The sequence below is a fragment of the Salvelinus sp. IW2-2015 genome, linkage group LG2 (assembly GCF_002910315.2).
Source record: "Salvelinus sp. IW2-2015 linkage group LG2, ASM291031v2, whole genome shotgun sequence".
In the NCBI taxonomy this organism is placed as follows: domain Eukaryota; kingdom Metazoa; phylum Chordata; class Actinopteri; order Salmoniformes; family Salmonidae; genus Salvelinus; species Salvelinus sp. IW2-2015.
Window position 1 is genome coordinate 30858769 of NC_036839.1, and position 15223 is coordinate 30873991.

At 45.4% G+C, this 15223-nt stretch overlaps 1 protein-coding gene across 1 annotated transcript; it reads right to left on the bottom strand.

The window, feature by feature from the left end:
• Positions 1–866: 866 nt before the first annotated feature.
• On the bottom strand, positions 867–6460 carry LOC111978136 (P2Y purinoceptor 13). Its single transcript, XM_024007981.3, has 4 exons — positions 6370–6460; positions 2680–2879; positions 2180–2569; positions 867–1838 (listed from the first exon to the last, which is right to left on the bottom strand). Exons 2-4 carry the CDS (start codon positions 2860–2862, stop codon positions 1371–1373), a joined length of 1041 nt encoding a protein of 346 aa, XP_023863749.1. The 5' UTR covers positions 2863–2879; positions 6370–6460; the 3' UTR covers positions 867–1370.
• Positions 6461–15223: the final 8763 nt, after the last annotated feature.

Sequence of the window (15223 nt, forward strand, 5' to 3'; positions counted from 1 at the left end):
CAACACACAGCCACCCGGCAACACACAGCCACCTAACAACACACAGCCACCTAACAACACACAGCCACCCGGCAACACACAGCCACCTAACAACACACAGCCACCTAACAACACACAGAGCTCACACAATACAACACAACCCTGGGAAGACAGACCATAGGGGAGGAAGAAGAAGAGGACGAGGACCAGGTCTTTGTCAATGTTTCGTAAAAGCTAATTAACTGTTGATTCTAGTGTTTCCTGCCTGTTTCCTTCTGCTTTGTAAAGTCTGGAGCTTATGACTCATGTTGGGTTTTCAGTTTTGTGTGTAACAACACCATATTTAAACGCAGTCCACAGTGTGAATGATTCCTGTTCTGACGTTTTAATACTAGTTATGTATCCATCCACGCCTACTAACCCTCAATTTACTGTAATCCTGCAGCAACAGGAAATGGGAATTATGTGGATTATAATTAATGGACAATTTTTCTAAGGGTTGATTTTCATTTTTTTGTAAGGAAAGAAATGTCAGACTTGATTTAAGTGGAAATGAGAAACTTCAGAAGCCTTTTTTTAAACCTCAAATACACTACAACTTTAAATGATCATGCATTGCAAGAAAGTTCTCCTGTGACAGAGTGATCAAATTAAGATCCTACATTTTGTATAGCTCTGTTGAAATGCAGTTATTTCTGGATTGCTGTAAATGGCCATAAACACCACTATATCCTCGCAAACGTAACTTTGAATCTTTATTAAACCAACCATTTTTACCCTTCAGTATTTGTGTACAGATTGGTGTTTGCAGGAGATGTGTGAGTTAATGTGTTTTTGAACAACATGTACATTGTAAATGAATTTTAACTCGTGACGGTATCGCCCCATACGATACACACAAAGAACATTTTATTTTTTTCATGCATGTAATTGTCACACTCACTTTATCTAAAAGCGCTCAGTCAAGTTGTTTTCCTTTCTGGTGAAATGAATGAAGAAGGAAGGTCCAGTTTGGAGAAGATTAGAGAAAGGGAAGTGAGAGCTGACAGTAAGCTACGCCGAGGAAAAAGACTGAATGACTCGACGAACGTTAGAGACGGACACATTAGCCTGGGTTGTCTCTTGTGGATGATTTTTAACATGATATTTGGAAAAGCCCTGAGTCAGTTTGTTTCAGAATGCTCATCACAGAGGTGATGTGGGAACCCTGCTGTTTATAGCCTATTAGACCTGCAACATTGTCTTAGTAAACAGAGCCACTTATCCAAAGATGTTTTGAAGGATTTACTCTGGTCACAATCTGTCCAAGGGTTAACATCAGGCCAAGATAGATCTACAATTCAACAAGGCTGGGAGAAAAACAAAATAAAATAATCATGTCCATTGTGCTTCTAGGCCGTACTGACATCCAACATTCTGTTATTCACCACCTGTGACATCTCCAAATGTGTAGAGGTTGCCGTGGGCGACTCCAAAGCACCCTGGGGGAGGGGCTTGCGATTGAGCATGGCTGTCAATCTTTTCCGGAACACCCTGCACAGGAACACATAGATCAGCGGGTCCAGACACACGTTAGTGGCACAGAGCCAGAGAGTGGTCTCCTTGGCAACGTAGAGCGCGTTCTGCGCCCAGCATTGGTTGGCTATTTTTCGCYTCTGGGTGAGAGTGTAGGGCACTCTGGCGAAATGAAAAGGGGCGAAACAAATGAAAAACACCACCACTACCACGAAGACTTTGGCCTTGGTCCTGCGGCTAGCCGCGTTGGAGCCACTACGCAAGGCTTTGTAGGACTCGTAGACTTTACGACTGATGAAGGTGTAACAAAACAGCATCAGAGCCAGTGTTCCCCAGAACACCACCTGGGAAGAAGAGGAGGAAACTCAGTAAGGCACAATAATTTATTTTTTAAACCACAAATAGGTGTATAAAGTGGCATAAAAAAAAATCCAAAGTTTAGACACTCGTGTTGGTTTGCAAGTTTAATAACGTTTAACGTGTGGGCTAAGTCATTATTAAAATACACCAAACACTTATCAGCCAAAGCCTTCGTCAGGGTGGCAACATGTAATCAGTAGAAATGTATTGAACAACAGGGTCAATATCTATAAATACTGCCCCTTGGTTASCCAGGTTAACGTACTAACGCCAGGATACCATTCAGTGTAGCGATGCCGACGACGTACAAGAATGTAGCCCGTACCTGGCAGAAGTAGTTGAAGCCCTCGTGCCACAGCATACCGTCCGGACCCTTCAGAGAGGTACACTTCAGCCGACCGCCAGAGAGCGTCGGTGTACGGTCACTCAGAATGGCATTGGGCAGAGCCAGAGAKACCATCACAGCCCAGACGGCCACACTCAAAGCCTGTCCCACTCCGACCCTCTGGAGGGCGCACTTCCCAAAGGGCCTGACTATCTTGAGGTAACGGTCCAGGCTGATGAGCCCCAGGAGCAGGATYCTGATGTACATGGTGGTGTAGAAGAGGACGGCAGAGTAGCGYCAGTAGAACGCACGCAGACGCCAGGAGCCCACGCCGGCGTCCYTGAGGACCTTCACCGGGATGGACAGAGTCATCAGTAGGTCTGCCACCACCTGTTGACAGAATGGCCGTCCACGTCAGTCGTCAGTCGTATTGTTAAACTATTCTTGACAGTCGAACTTAAATTTGGTTTATCACAGAAAATAAATGCTGGTTCCCTTACTACGTTCTTCAGGTAGACCACGAAGGTGGTGGTGCTACGGATGTTGAAGAAGATCCATGCAGCCAGGCAGTTGAGTACCAGCGCAAACAGGAAGAGGGCGCTGTAGAGACAGGGGAAGACCACCGCCGTCACACTGGTGTCACGCACACACTTCAGAGACAGGTTTGATTGGCTGCCATTCATCCTCACGCCCAGCAGTACTATGGAGAGAAACACAATAAAATGATTGGATGAGTGGTAAACGGCAAGGCCTCTATTTCCCCATAGCAACACAACATGCATTCACCAATAAGAGAGGGAGAGAGAGAGAGAGAGAGAGACAACCACTCCACGGAATCAGAACCTGAGACAGAGCTGCATTTCCTGACAAATGTAAAAAATAGAAAACAATTAGAAAGTGTCATTTTAATAACCTCTCTGATTAGGATAGGCTACCCGTCCTGTTGGGGGAAGACGCAGAGAGCTGTGGGTTGGCTGCACCCTGCCTCCCTACACCTCCACCCGGACAGCTGGTCTGGCTCGTGGGTGATCTACGAGGGCCCCAGTTCCTACTCTGACCTGACCTACCTGGAGCTGCCTTAAGCTGGGGCCCGTCGGACGTGGCCTTCTCCTGTCTGTTTGAGTGTGGCACCAGCATGGCCTGTGATGAGATCTCCTACAGCATCTTCACCCTCTACTAGCTCATTAACAACCTGCCCCCGCAAAACAGCCAACTGGTAACACACAGGCCCACCCCGGGCGACCATTATACAGGCCACCACCGGTCTCAAACCACGGCCAGGACACCAGCACAGCCACACCGTCGCCGGAATAAATCACCAGCCACGGCCGGTTAACAAAAACCAGCACCACGCCGCAACCTACCTTCAAGCCACCCCGGTAACCACGACATTCCAGCCACCCCTAACTCACACAGCCAGCCCGGGATGAGACACAGCCCCCGGTAACAATCACCGAGCCACACCGGGGCAATACCCACACAGTCCAACCCGGCAACACACCCGCACCCGGCCAACACACTTAGGTTGTATCCTTCGACCGCCAAGCCACAGCCACTAACACCCTCCAGCCCGCCGGCTCTATACACGACGCCACCCGGTAACTGACAGCCACCCCGATAACGACACCAGCCCACCTACCGGGCCACACACAGCCAACGCCGGGCAACACCAGCTCCTCCTGAAGCACACCAGGCCAGTCCGGAAACCCACAGTCCCACCCCGGCAACAACACAGCCCCTCACCTACAACCAAGCCACTCGCGCCGCGTAACAACAGCCACCCGGTAACACACCACCCTACGGCCAACACAGGCAGCCACCCGGAAACACACAGCCACCCGGCAACACGCAGCAGCCGCGGCAACCACTACACAGCCACGCCACTAACACACAGCCACCCGGAAACAACCAGCCAGCACCCGGCAACACACAGCCACCGGCCAACACACAGCCACGCCCAACACACAGCCACCCAACACGGCAACAGCACAGCCCCGGTAACACACAGCCACCCGGGTTAGGACACCGGCGATGAGCCACAGTAAGACTCTACAGGGCCAACCGGTAGACACACCGAGGCCAGTCAGCGGTAACACACCACCCACCCACGTAAACACATCATGCATGTCGGGGTTTGGGTGGCTGTAAGACTGCATCACCAACTCTACCGGCTTCCATTCGTATACGACACTGCCACCCGTAACTACACCAGCCCCGGTAACACACTAGGCCCGACCCGGGGTAACGACAGCAGCCACCAACCCACACAGCCACGTCTCGTAACACACTAGCCACCGGTATACCACATCTACCCACCCCACTAACAACGGGATGTAGACAGGCCAGCCCGTGCTTTAACACACAACCAGGGCGGTGGTGTTTGGGGCTTAGCTATAGCACCAGTGTGTGGAGGTGATAGTGTGTATGGGTGGGTGTTGACGCCCGGTAGGGTACGACAGTTGACAGCCACTGTCCGGTGAACTCACAGCAACCACCCACAACACACAAAGCCATCCAACACACAGCCCCCAGCAAACAGGACAATGGTGAACTTATAACAATAAGGCAATTTTGTAGCGTTGATACATTTTTTGATATAGGGAAAAGATCAGGCGTCTGACATTTCTAAGGTAGATAATTTAAAGACTTGTCAGAAGCCTTTTTAAATTCCACTCAAATCTAGCGACGCTACAACCTTTAATTGATTCATGCGCATTTTGCAAAGTTCGCTCTGTGACAGAGTGATCAAGTTTAGATGCTCATTTTTGAAAGCTTTTCGAATGGGTAATACGTTTTGGTATTGCATTAGTTGGTATATGCTGAGATCATGGAACACACCATAGATGGTCCCGAAACATACCTTTGAACGTTATCAAACCAATCATTCCCCGCCTTCAGTTATTTGTGTACCAGATTGGTATTTGCATGTGTGCATCGAGCTGGCTGTGCATGAGATGTGTGCATGAGCTGTGGTGGTTTGCTGTGTGCAAGCAGCTTGTGGTCGCGGTGTGGCTTATGAGCTTTGTGGCGCATTGTGCAGTGTGAGCTGTGTTGTTGTCGCGTTTATGAACTTTCGTGTATGACTGTGTGTGTCGCGGGTGTATGAGCTGTTGGTGTGTCGTGGTTGAGGAGCCTGTGTTGGTTCGTTGTGTGCTATGGAGCTGCTGGTGTGTCGTTGTGGCATTGAGCTGTGTGTGTCGTGTGTGCATGAGCTGTGTGTGTCGCGTGTGCATGAGCTGTGTGTGTCGTGTGTGCATGAGCTGTGTGTGTCGCGTGTGCATGAGCTGTGTGTGTCGTGTGTGCATGAGCTGTGCTTTTGAACAACATGTACATTGTAAATGTATTTTATCTCACGTGACGGTATCGCCCCATACGATACACACAAACAACATTCTATTTTTTTCCTGCATGTAATTGTCACACTCACTTTATCTAAAAGAGCTCAGTCAAGTTGTTTTCCTTTCTGGTGAAATGAATGAAGAAGGAAGGTTCAGTTTGGAGAAGATTAGAGAAAGGGAAGTGAGAGCTGACGTAAGCTACGCCGAGGAAAAAGACTGAATGACTTGACGAACAAAGTCTCAAGTCAAACTTGTAACTTAGTCATCTTTTTTTTCCATCAACAAAAGTCTGTTTCTCGACCTTCCAGTGAGCCCATAATAAACTGTACACCAGTGTAGTCCTGTGTACTGAGCGATACAATATATACCGATGATYGACAGTACACGCACAGCGGCGGTCACTTCTTTACAACCTCCATCTGTCTGTCTGTCTCTGTATCCGCTTGCCTTGCCGCTTTACACAGGGAATCCAAACCCGTTTGGAATGACATTCAGTGCAGTAACAGGTGCTATGGRAACCAAGGCCTGTTTTCAAAGTTGGAACCATTTAGGGGTTTGTAGACTGATACTCAGAGGAGATGGAATCCCTTTCAAATCATGTTTCTACAACTTTATGAGAGATTGGAGTCAAATCCCCTAAAAAAAATACACTCAGTCCCAACATAAATCTGAATTGTTTCAGTCTGGACAGCTCACACTGTGCTGTACTTTAGGACATTCATTGAAAAAGTAAATTGAGTTTAAAAACATGCTTGAATGTGTCCTCGTCCCTGTGACAATTGTTATGCAGAATTGTTATTAAACACTGCCAAACATAAATGACGTTAAATGCATTAATGAAAATGTCCTTACCCTCCTTTAATTGAAGCTTTGATTTTGAAGAAAGTCACTGGAACAGACAATATGATGAACAAAACTCAGAAGTCTTCGCTCTATATGAAGAAGTGAAATATCCCAATTCAGCTGTTTTCCTTAGAATCTTTCCACACCTACCAACAAAGCGGTATATTTGAGTGTACTGTACAGTAAGCATGTGATGCTCTTTTGTACGGGTGTTCTCTGTATAAAGCTAGAGTGGGGTTTTCTTGTCGCAATCCCAATAACTTTGCCAGTCTTACTCTGTGTGAATGAGCCTGTCCCTCCTCTCTTCCTGTTTAATTGTCCACTGAGAGGTTGGTGCCAGTGTACATCAGTTTCACTAGGTGGTGAGTGGCGATGCAGCAGGCAGGACTCACTGCCTGACTGATATCTTAAGAGACCTCCGGGCCCCGGGTCGGACCCCATCCACRCCCCCTGGCCCAGTCCGCCCACCCCTTGCTCTTTAATGAGTTCAAACCCCCTTTGCAACCAGAAGAGCAAAGGGGCTGTGGTTGTGAGCACACAGTGTGGTTTTGAGCAAGAAAAAAAACATTTGTCTCTGCTGATTGCATGGCAGTGTGCAGGACAGTGTGCATGACAATGTGCAGTACAGTGTGCCGGGCAGTGTGCATGACACTGTGCATGACAATGTGCAGGACATTGTGCATGACAGTGTGCAGGGCAGTGTGCCGGACAGTGTGCAGGGACAGTGTGCAGGGCAGTGTGCAGGGCAGTGTGCAGGACAGTGTGCAGGACAGTGTGCAGGACAGTGTGCAGGACAGTGTGGAGGGACAGTGTGCAGAACAGTGTGCCGGGCAGTGTGCAGGGCACTGTGCAGGACAGTGTGCAGGACAGTGTGCAGGACAGTGTGCAGGACAGTGTGCAGGACAGTGTGCAGGACAGTGTGCAGGACAATGTGTTATTCTATATGTTTGTGTGTGTCTTTGAGCTGGAGTGTTTGTTTTGTTGTGTTATCTCAAGAACACAGCATCATCCCGTGCTGCTTGCAGCTGATTCGTTGAGACAACCGTTGTGGGTGTAGAAGATCAAGTTGTATAATGTATATACATTTAAAATACATTTCTTTAATGTAAGATGTAGCTGATAAAAGGCAGAGGCTTGCTGAAGCTTGAGGTTGTTACCACTGTCGTGTCAATGCTATTTTAATGCTTTACAGATTAGTGATAAAATATCTGACTTCCTGTGTAATGGTTTTCTTTTCTAGGTCAGATTGTGTATGGGAACCAACAGTGAATGACCCAATTATTTCCTTCAAAAATACCCTACAACTGTTTGTTGCAAAACCCGCATAACCACAATGAGAAAAGTTCCCTCAACCACTGTATGAAATAAACTTCCGTTATGATCGTTCGCTGAATTTTTAAAGGTTATTTACAGAAGTTGTGTATGAAATAACATTACTGTTAGCGCTGTCATCTACAAAACAAGAGTCTTCACTGTTTTTAATGGAGTCCAGTGACTACATTGATACGTGCAGTTCAGAGGTTAAGCCTACATAACACGATACACAGGTACTAGGAGAACTAGACAAACCAGGTGTGATTGCCCACTGGGAACACCGTGTCATTTCAACGTGGATAAATAGGTTGAGACGTTGATCAATGAGATTAAAACTATATATAGTCACTCACTCAAAGAGACAGCCAAAAGTTCATTGAATTTCGAATGTGTTTCAACCATCTGAATGCACAACCAAATACCAATGGGAAAAACCATGTCTGATTTTTTTTATTTAGTTCTTATCTAAATGTGTTTTCACTGCATTTTTAACTATTTAAAACCACAACAAAGTTCAAATGGGAATAACATGTCAGATATGGTGTATTTATACAACAATTAAATGTGTTATTACTGTACTTAATCTAATAGCAGAACCAAATGACCTGGATTGCAGTTGAGACAACATGAGAAGTACATGATGCAAGTGATCAATGCAGTTTGAGATTTGGTACAGATTATTATAGCAATTGTGACTATAGCAATCTCCACTGACCTACGACCTTTGCATGTTATCTTGAACATCCACGTTTTCTATGATTACAGTAAGAAGACATTTATAGTTACAGCAGGCGAACCTCCAAATGTGGACATGGATGAGTTAGTCATTTTTTAAGGTTGAATAAAAACTGTTACATTAGTTTATCAGATATCCTTAACTTTATACTGCTATTTACTGTTTTTACAAAAGTAATATTGAATTGTGTTTGGCTGTCAACGCAATCAAATATCAATATTTAAAGGATATCTAACACATTGATAGTTTTATCTGAGCCACTTGGATTAATTCTATTCTTTATCTTTTTTTGTTAACCAGCCTTGCGATGGTTAACACGCTTAAACGTCTTACTCAAGTAGTCCATAGAGAAGGAGAGGGGAGCCTTCAGTCCTTGTTAGCGGGCCGTGTCGGTTGCACTGTATTATCCTCAAAGCGTGCAAAAAAAGGTGTATAGTTTGTCTGTAAGCAATACTTCGGTTTCCGTGACGTGGCGGGTATTCTTTTTGTAGTCCGTAATTGCCTGTAGACCCTGCCACATACGTCTCGTGTCTGAGACGTTGAATTGTGACTCCACTTTGTCCCTGTACCGACATTTTGCTTGTTTAATGAATTGCCTTGCGGAGGGAATAACTACACTGTTTATATTCGGCCATATTCCCAGTCCTCTTTCCGTGGTTAAATGCGGTGGTTCGCGCTTTCAGTTTTGCGTGAATGCTGCCATCTATCTACGGTTTCTGGTTTGGGTAGGTTTTAATAGTCACAGTGGGTACAACATCTCCTGTACACTTCCTGATTAACTCAGTCACAGAGTCAGCGTATAGGTCGATGTTATTCTCTGAGGCTGCCCGGAACATTTACCAGTCCGCGTAATCAAAACAATCTTTAAACATGGATTCCGATATGTCAGACCAGCGTTGAATGGTTCTAGTCACGGGTACATCCTGTTTGAGTTTCTGCCTATAGGACGGTAGAAGCAAAATGGACTCGTGGTCGGATTTGCCGAAGGGAGGGCAGGGGAGGGCCTTGTATGCATCGCGGAAGTTAGAGTAGCAATGGTCCAGTGTATTACTCGCGCGGGTTCTGCAATCAATATGCTGATAGAATTTAGGTAGCCTAGTTCTCAAATGTTTCTTTGTTAAAATCCCCAGCTACAATAAATGCAGCCTCAGGATATATAGTTTCCAGTTTACATAGAGTCTAGTGAAGTTCCTTGATGGTTGTCGTGCTATCAGCTTGAGGAGGTATATACACATCTGTGACGATAACTGACGAGAATTCTCTTGGGAGATAATATGGTCGGCATTTGATTGTAAGGAATTCTAGGTCAGGTGAACAAAACGACTTGAGTTCCTGTATGTTGTTATGATTACACCATGAGTCGTTAATCATGAAGCATACAGCCCCCGCCCTTCTTCTTCCCAGAGAGATGTTTATTTCTCTCGGCTCGGCGTATGATGAAACCGGGTGGCTGTACCGACTCTGACGACATCCCGAGAGAGCCATGTTTCCATGAAACAGAGAATGTTAGAATCTCTGATGTCTCTCTGGAAGGCAACCCTTGCCCTAATTCCATCCACCTTGTTGTCTAGAGACTGGACATTGGCGAGAAGTATACTCGGAAGACATAGTAAAAACATTTTTTCATCACTAAAACGGCTTCCCTCAAACTGTCTCTCCGTCAAAGATGGGTGGAAACATTTAAACAAGTTTAGAACAAAATAAAACTAAGTTAAGATAAAGATGTTAAGTTTTCCTCAGGAAGTTTTTTTCAAATCCCCTATATAGCCTACAACATGTTTTTGTCTCAATTAGAGAAATGTCCTATTGGATGTCCTGTCTAATTGTTCTTTCTACTCCTCCCTGTCTATGTTGAGCTGTACTCTGTGGTGCCTGATGTTATTTATGCAGGTGTCCCTCCTCGGTTCAACATTCCCATCCGTTTCTCTCTGAACTCCCTGCACAGCAAGAGGAGTAGACGAGTGGGTCCAGGCAGATGTTGGTGGTGGACAGCCACAGCGTCACCTTTTTAGCGATCTTGATGGAGACTTGAGAACAGGCCTTGTCATCGTTGGTCTGCTGAAAGGTGTATGGGATCTGCACGGTGTGGGAGCGGAATTAAGCACACAGAGAACACGACCAGAACCAGGAAGACACGGAACTTGGTCTTTTGCTTTCCCTGGCTGTTGTTGCTGCCAGAGTTTCTGAAGGAGTGGAGGACCTTGTTGGTGATACACATGTAGCAAACTACAACCAGTATGCTCACGGCCCAGAACATCTATGAACACAACCACACCTGTGTGAAGTCTGACCCCAGCTGGGTTCTTGGTGGACATACAGGAAGTAACCGTCTCGTTGCTGGCACAGTATCAGTCAGTATCATAGTATCACTGGCACAGTATCAGTCAGTATCACAGTATCACTGGCACAGTATCAGTCAGTATCATAGTAATCATTGAGACACGTATAGTACAGATATCAGTCAGTATCACTGGCACAGTATCAGTCCAGTTAGACAGTAATCACTGGCAAGTATTACGTTCCAGAGGTCAGGCACAGTATCAGTCAGTATCACAGTATCACTCGGCACAGTATCAGTCAGTATCATAGTATCATGCACAGTATCATCATAGTATCACAGTATCATGGCACAGTATCAGTCAGTATCACAGTATCACTGGCAAGAGTATAGTCAGTATCACGTATCACTGACAGTATCAGTCCAGTATCACAGTATTCATGGCACAGATCAGTCAGTATCAAAGTATCACTGGCACAGTATCAGTCAGTAATCACAGTATCACTGGCACAGTATCAGTCAGTATCCAACAGTATCACTGGCACAGTATCAGTCAGTATCACAGTAGTCACTGGCACAGCTATCAGTCCAGTATCATCAGTATCACTTGGCATACGTATCAGTCAGTATCACAATGATTACACTGCCAGACAGTATAGTCAGTATCATAGTATCACTGGCACAGTAGTCAGTCAGGATAATGGAAGGGAGAGCAGTGACTCCACAAACTGCGTCACCACACCAAGGCAGACAGCACTTTACTGAAGACCAGGTTCTGACCAACAATTGCCACAGGCCTGATGATCTTTGAAGAAGTGATCCAGACTGATTAGGCCCAGGAGGGATTCTAGTGTAGAAGATAACGACTGGCGTAGGACATAGCGAACTCTCATACCAACAGATGAGGTTGGATTTTTTATTTTTTTAAATGTATCCTTAATTAACTAGGCAAGTCAGTTAACCACATCTATAGGTCACAATGGTTGAAAGGACCACAGTCAAAAGAGAGTGGGTTGTCAGTTAGTGTCTGGTTAGTGTGTTTGGTAGGTGTGCACATATGCAAAGAATCTGAAAGAGGAGAGGAAAAGTTATTGAAATTCTCAGTTAATCCATTGTTTAGAAATATTCTCAGATATATCCATTGTTTTTGAAATATCTCAGTATAATCCATTGTTTTGAAATATCTCGAGTATAATCCATTGTTTGAAATATTCAGTATATCCATTGTTTTGAAATTTCTAGTCTAATCATTGTCTGCCAAATGATAAACTTTTTCAAGGGCTCGCTCTAGCGTCATATGAAAACATGCAAATAAAGACACTGAGATTTAACATGATTTAATATTTTAACATGATTTAACATGATTGTACATCGATTTACAGGATTGAAGCTGATTTGCATTAAAGTCGATGCACCAATTTGTTTTTGGTTTTCTTTTGTTAGATTAGCTTCTAGTCAACAAGGAAGCTTAGCCTATAGTGAACCAAGGGAAGGAAGCTTAGCCTATAGTGAACCAGGGAAGGAAGCTTAGCCTATAGTGAACCAGGGAAGGAAGCTTAACCTATAGTGAACCAGGGAAGGAAGCTTAGCCTATAGTGAACCAGGGAAGGAAGCTTAGCCTATAGTGAACCAAGGGAAAGAAGCTTAGCCTATAGGAAATCAAGGGAAAGAAGCTTAGCTTATAGTGAACCAAAATAAGGAAGCTTAGCCTATAGTGAACCAAGGGAAGGAAGCTTAGCCTATAGGGAACCAAGGGAAACATGCGTAGCCTATAGTGAACCAAGGGAAGGAAGCTTAGCCTATAGTGAACCAAGGGAAGGAAGCTTAGCCTATTGTGAACCAAGGGAAAGAAGCTTAGCCTATAGTGAACCAAGGGAAGGAAGCTTAGCCTATAGTCAACCAAGGGAAGGAAGCTTAGCCTATTGTGAACCAAGGGAAAGAAGCTTAGCCTATAGTGAACCAGGGAAGGAAGCTTAGCTTATAGTGAACCAAGGGAAGGAAGCTTAGCCTATAGTCAACCAAGGGAAGGAAGCTTAGCCTATAGTGAACCAGGGAAGGAAGCTTAGCCTATAGTGAACCAAGAGAAGGAAGCTTAGCCTATAGTCAACCAAGGGAAGGAAGCTTAGCCTATAGTGAACCAGGGAAGGAAGCTTAGCCTATAGTGAACCATAAAACAGCTCAGAGAAAGGAGAGACTTTTATCCACTGATACATTTACTCACCTAGCAACCTGAAGGGAGACACCTAGGAAGTTGTAAAACTGAATGTATTCAACTGAAATGTGTCTTCTGTGTTGAACCCAACCCCTCTGAATCACAGAGGMGTYMGGGACTGCCATAATCGACATCCACGGAACAGTGGGTTAATTGACAGATMTTTACCTTGTCAGCTGGGCAACCTTTCGGTCACTGGCCCAACGCACTAACCACTAGGCTACCTGCCGTCCCCCCAAGAAGACAATCAGTGGTCTGACTGTACGGTGGTGTAGTGCTCTACCACTGTAAAATCAAGGTGTGAACCTCCTAACCACCTAACCGCCTAAAATCCTAACCTCCTAATCTCCTTAAAAACCCCTTTAAACCTCCTGAAACCTTCCTAAATCTCCTAAAACCCCTGAAACGCCTAAACCTCCTACCTACCTAAGAACGCCCTAAAAACCCCTCCGCTAAACCTCTAACCACCTAAAAATCCTAACCTTTCCTAATCTCCTAAACCCCTAAACCTCCTAACCTTCCTAATCTCCTAAACCCTAACCGCCTAACCTCCTAAAACCCCTTAACCGCCTAAACCTCCTAACCCCTAAACCGCCTAAAATCCTAAACCTCCTAATCTCCTAAACCCCTACCTCCTAACCTCCTAAATTCTCTAAAACCCCTAACCGCCTAACCTCCTAACCCCTAACCGCCAAACCTCCTAAAAAACTCCTAAACCCCTAACCCTCCTAAAAACCACCTAAACCTTCTAACCTCCTAACCACCTAAAATCCTAACCTCCTAACCACCCTACCGCCTAAAAAATCCCCTAACCCTAACCCTTCCAATTCTCCTAAAACCCCCCTAACCTCCTAACCTCCTAACCTCCTAAAACCCCCAACCGGCCTAAAAACCTTCCTAAACTCCTAAACACTCCTAAACCCCTAAACATCCTGTACCTCCTAATCTCCTAAAACACCGCTAACCTCCTAAACCCCTAACCTCCTAAACCCTACCCTCCTAAAACCCCTTAACCTCCTAACCGCCTACCTCCTAACCTCCTAACAAAACCACCTAAACCTAACCTCCTAAACCCTAAACCTCGAAACCCCTAACAGGCCACCTAAAACTCCAACACCTCCCTTAAACCCCCTAAACCTCCTCAACCTTCCTAAACCCTCCTTAAACCCCAAACCCCTAAAAACCCCTAATCTTTTCCTAAAACCACCTAACCGCCCTAAACCCCTAAACATCTCTCCTGACCTTCCTAACCTCCTAACCACTACTCCTAAACCCACCTACTCTAAACACTCCTGACTTCCTACCTCCAATTGACTCCTCTCCTTACCTCTCTAAACTCTCCCTCAAACTCCTAAACCCCTATAACCTCCTAAACCCCTAATCGCCTTAAACCCTTCCTAACACGCCTAAACCTCCTAAACCCCTAAATCAAGACCCTAAACCTCTAACCCCACCACCTAACCCCCTAAGCCCCTGAACGATTCCTACCTCCTTAACCCCTAACCTCCTACCTCAACTAACCTCCTAACCTCCTAAAAGAAACCCCTATTTAACATTTTCCTGGACCTCCTAAAACCCTACCTTAAACCTGCCTAACCTCTAACCTCCTAAACCTGCGCTAAACTCTCCTAAGAGAGAACCCTAAAACCTCCTAAGAGCTACCGAAGAAAACCGCCTAAACCTCCTAACCTTTCCTTACCTTCCGAGTAAACCTTCCTAAAACGTCCTTTAAAGAAACCCTAAACCTCCGTAACCCCACCTAAAACCGCCTAACCTTTCCAACCTTCCGTAACCTCCTAACCCTTCCTAAAACCCGCCTAAACCTTCCTAAACCCCCTAAAAACCTCCTTGAAAACCTTTCCTAACCCCCACGCTAAAAAATTTCCTTAAGCCTCCTAACCAATCCTAAACCGCCTTAAAAATCCTAACCTCCAAACCTTCCTTTAATCCTTTTCTTTAAACCCTACCACCTAACCTCCTAACCTTCCAAAAACCCCTAAACGCCTAACCTATCCTAAACACCTACTCCTAAAAACCCCCTTAACCGCCCCTAAACCTTTTTCCTAAAGGCACTCCTAACCTTCCTTAAACCCCTACAACCCATCACGACCTCCTTAATTCCTTTAAACACCCCTAAACCTTCCTAAAAAACACCCTAAAAAACCCCTTACCTCCGACCCTTGTTCCTAACTTCCTAAACCCCTAAAAACCCCTAAAAACCCCACCTAAAAACATCCTAAACCGCCTAATCGCATAAACCCCTAACCCATTCCTTGACCTTTCCTTTTAAACCTCCTACTTACCTCTTATTAAAAAAAAAACC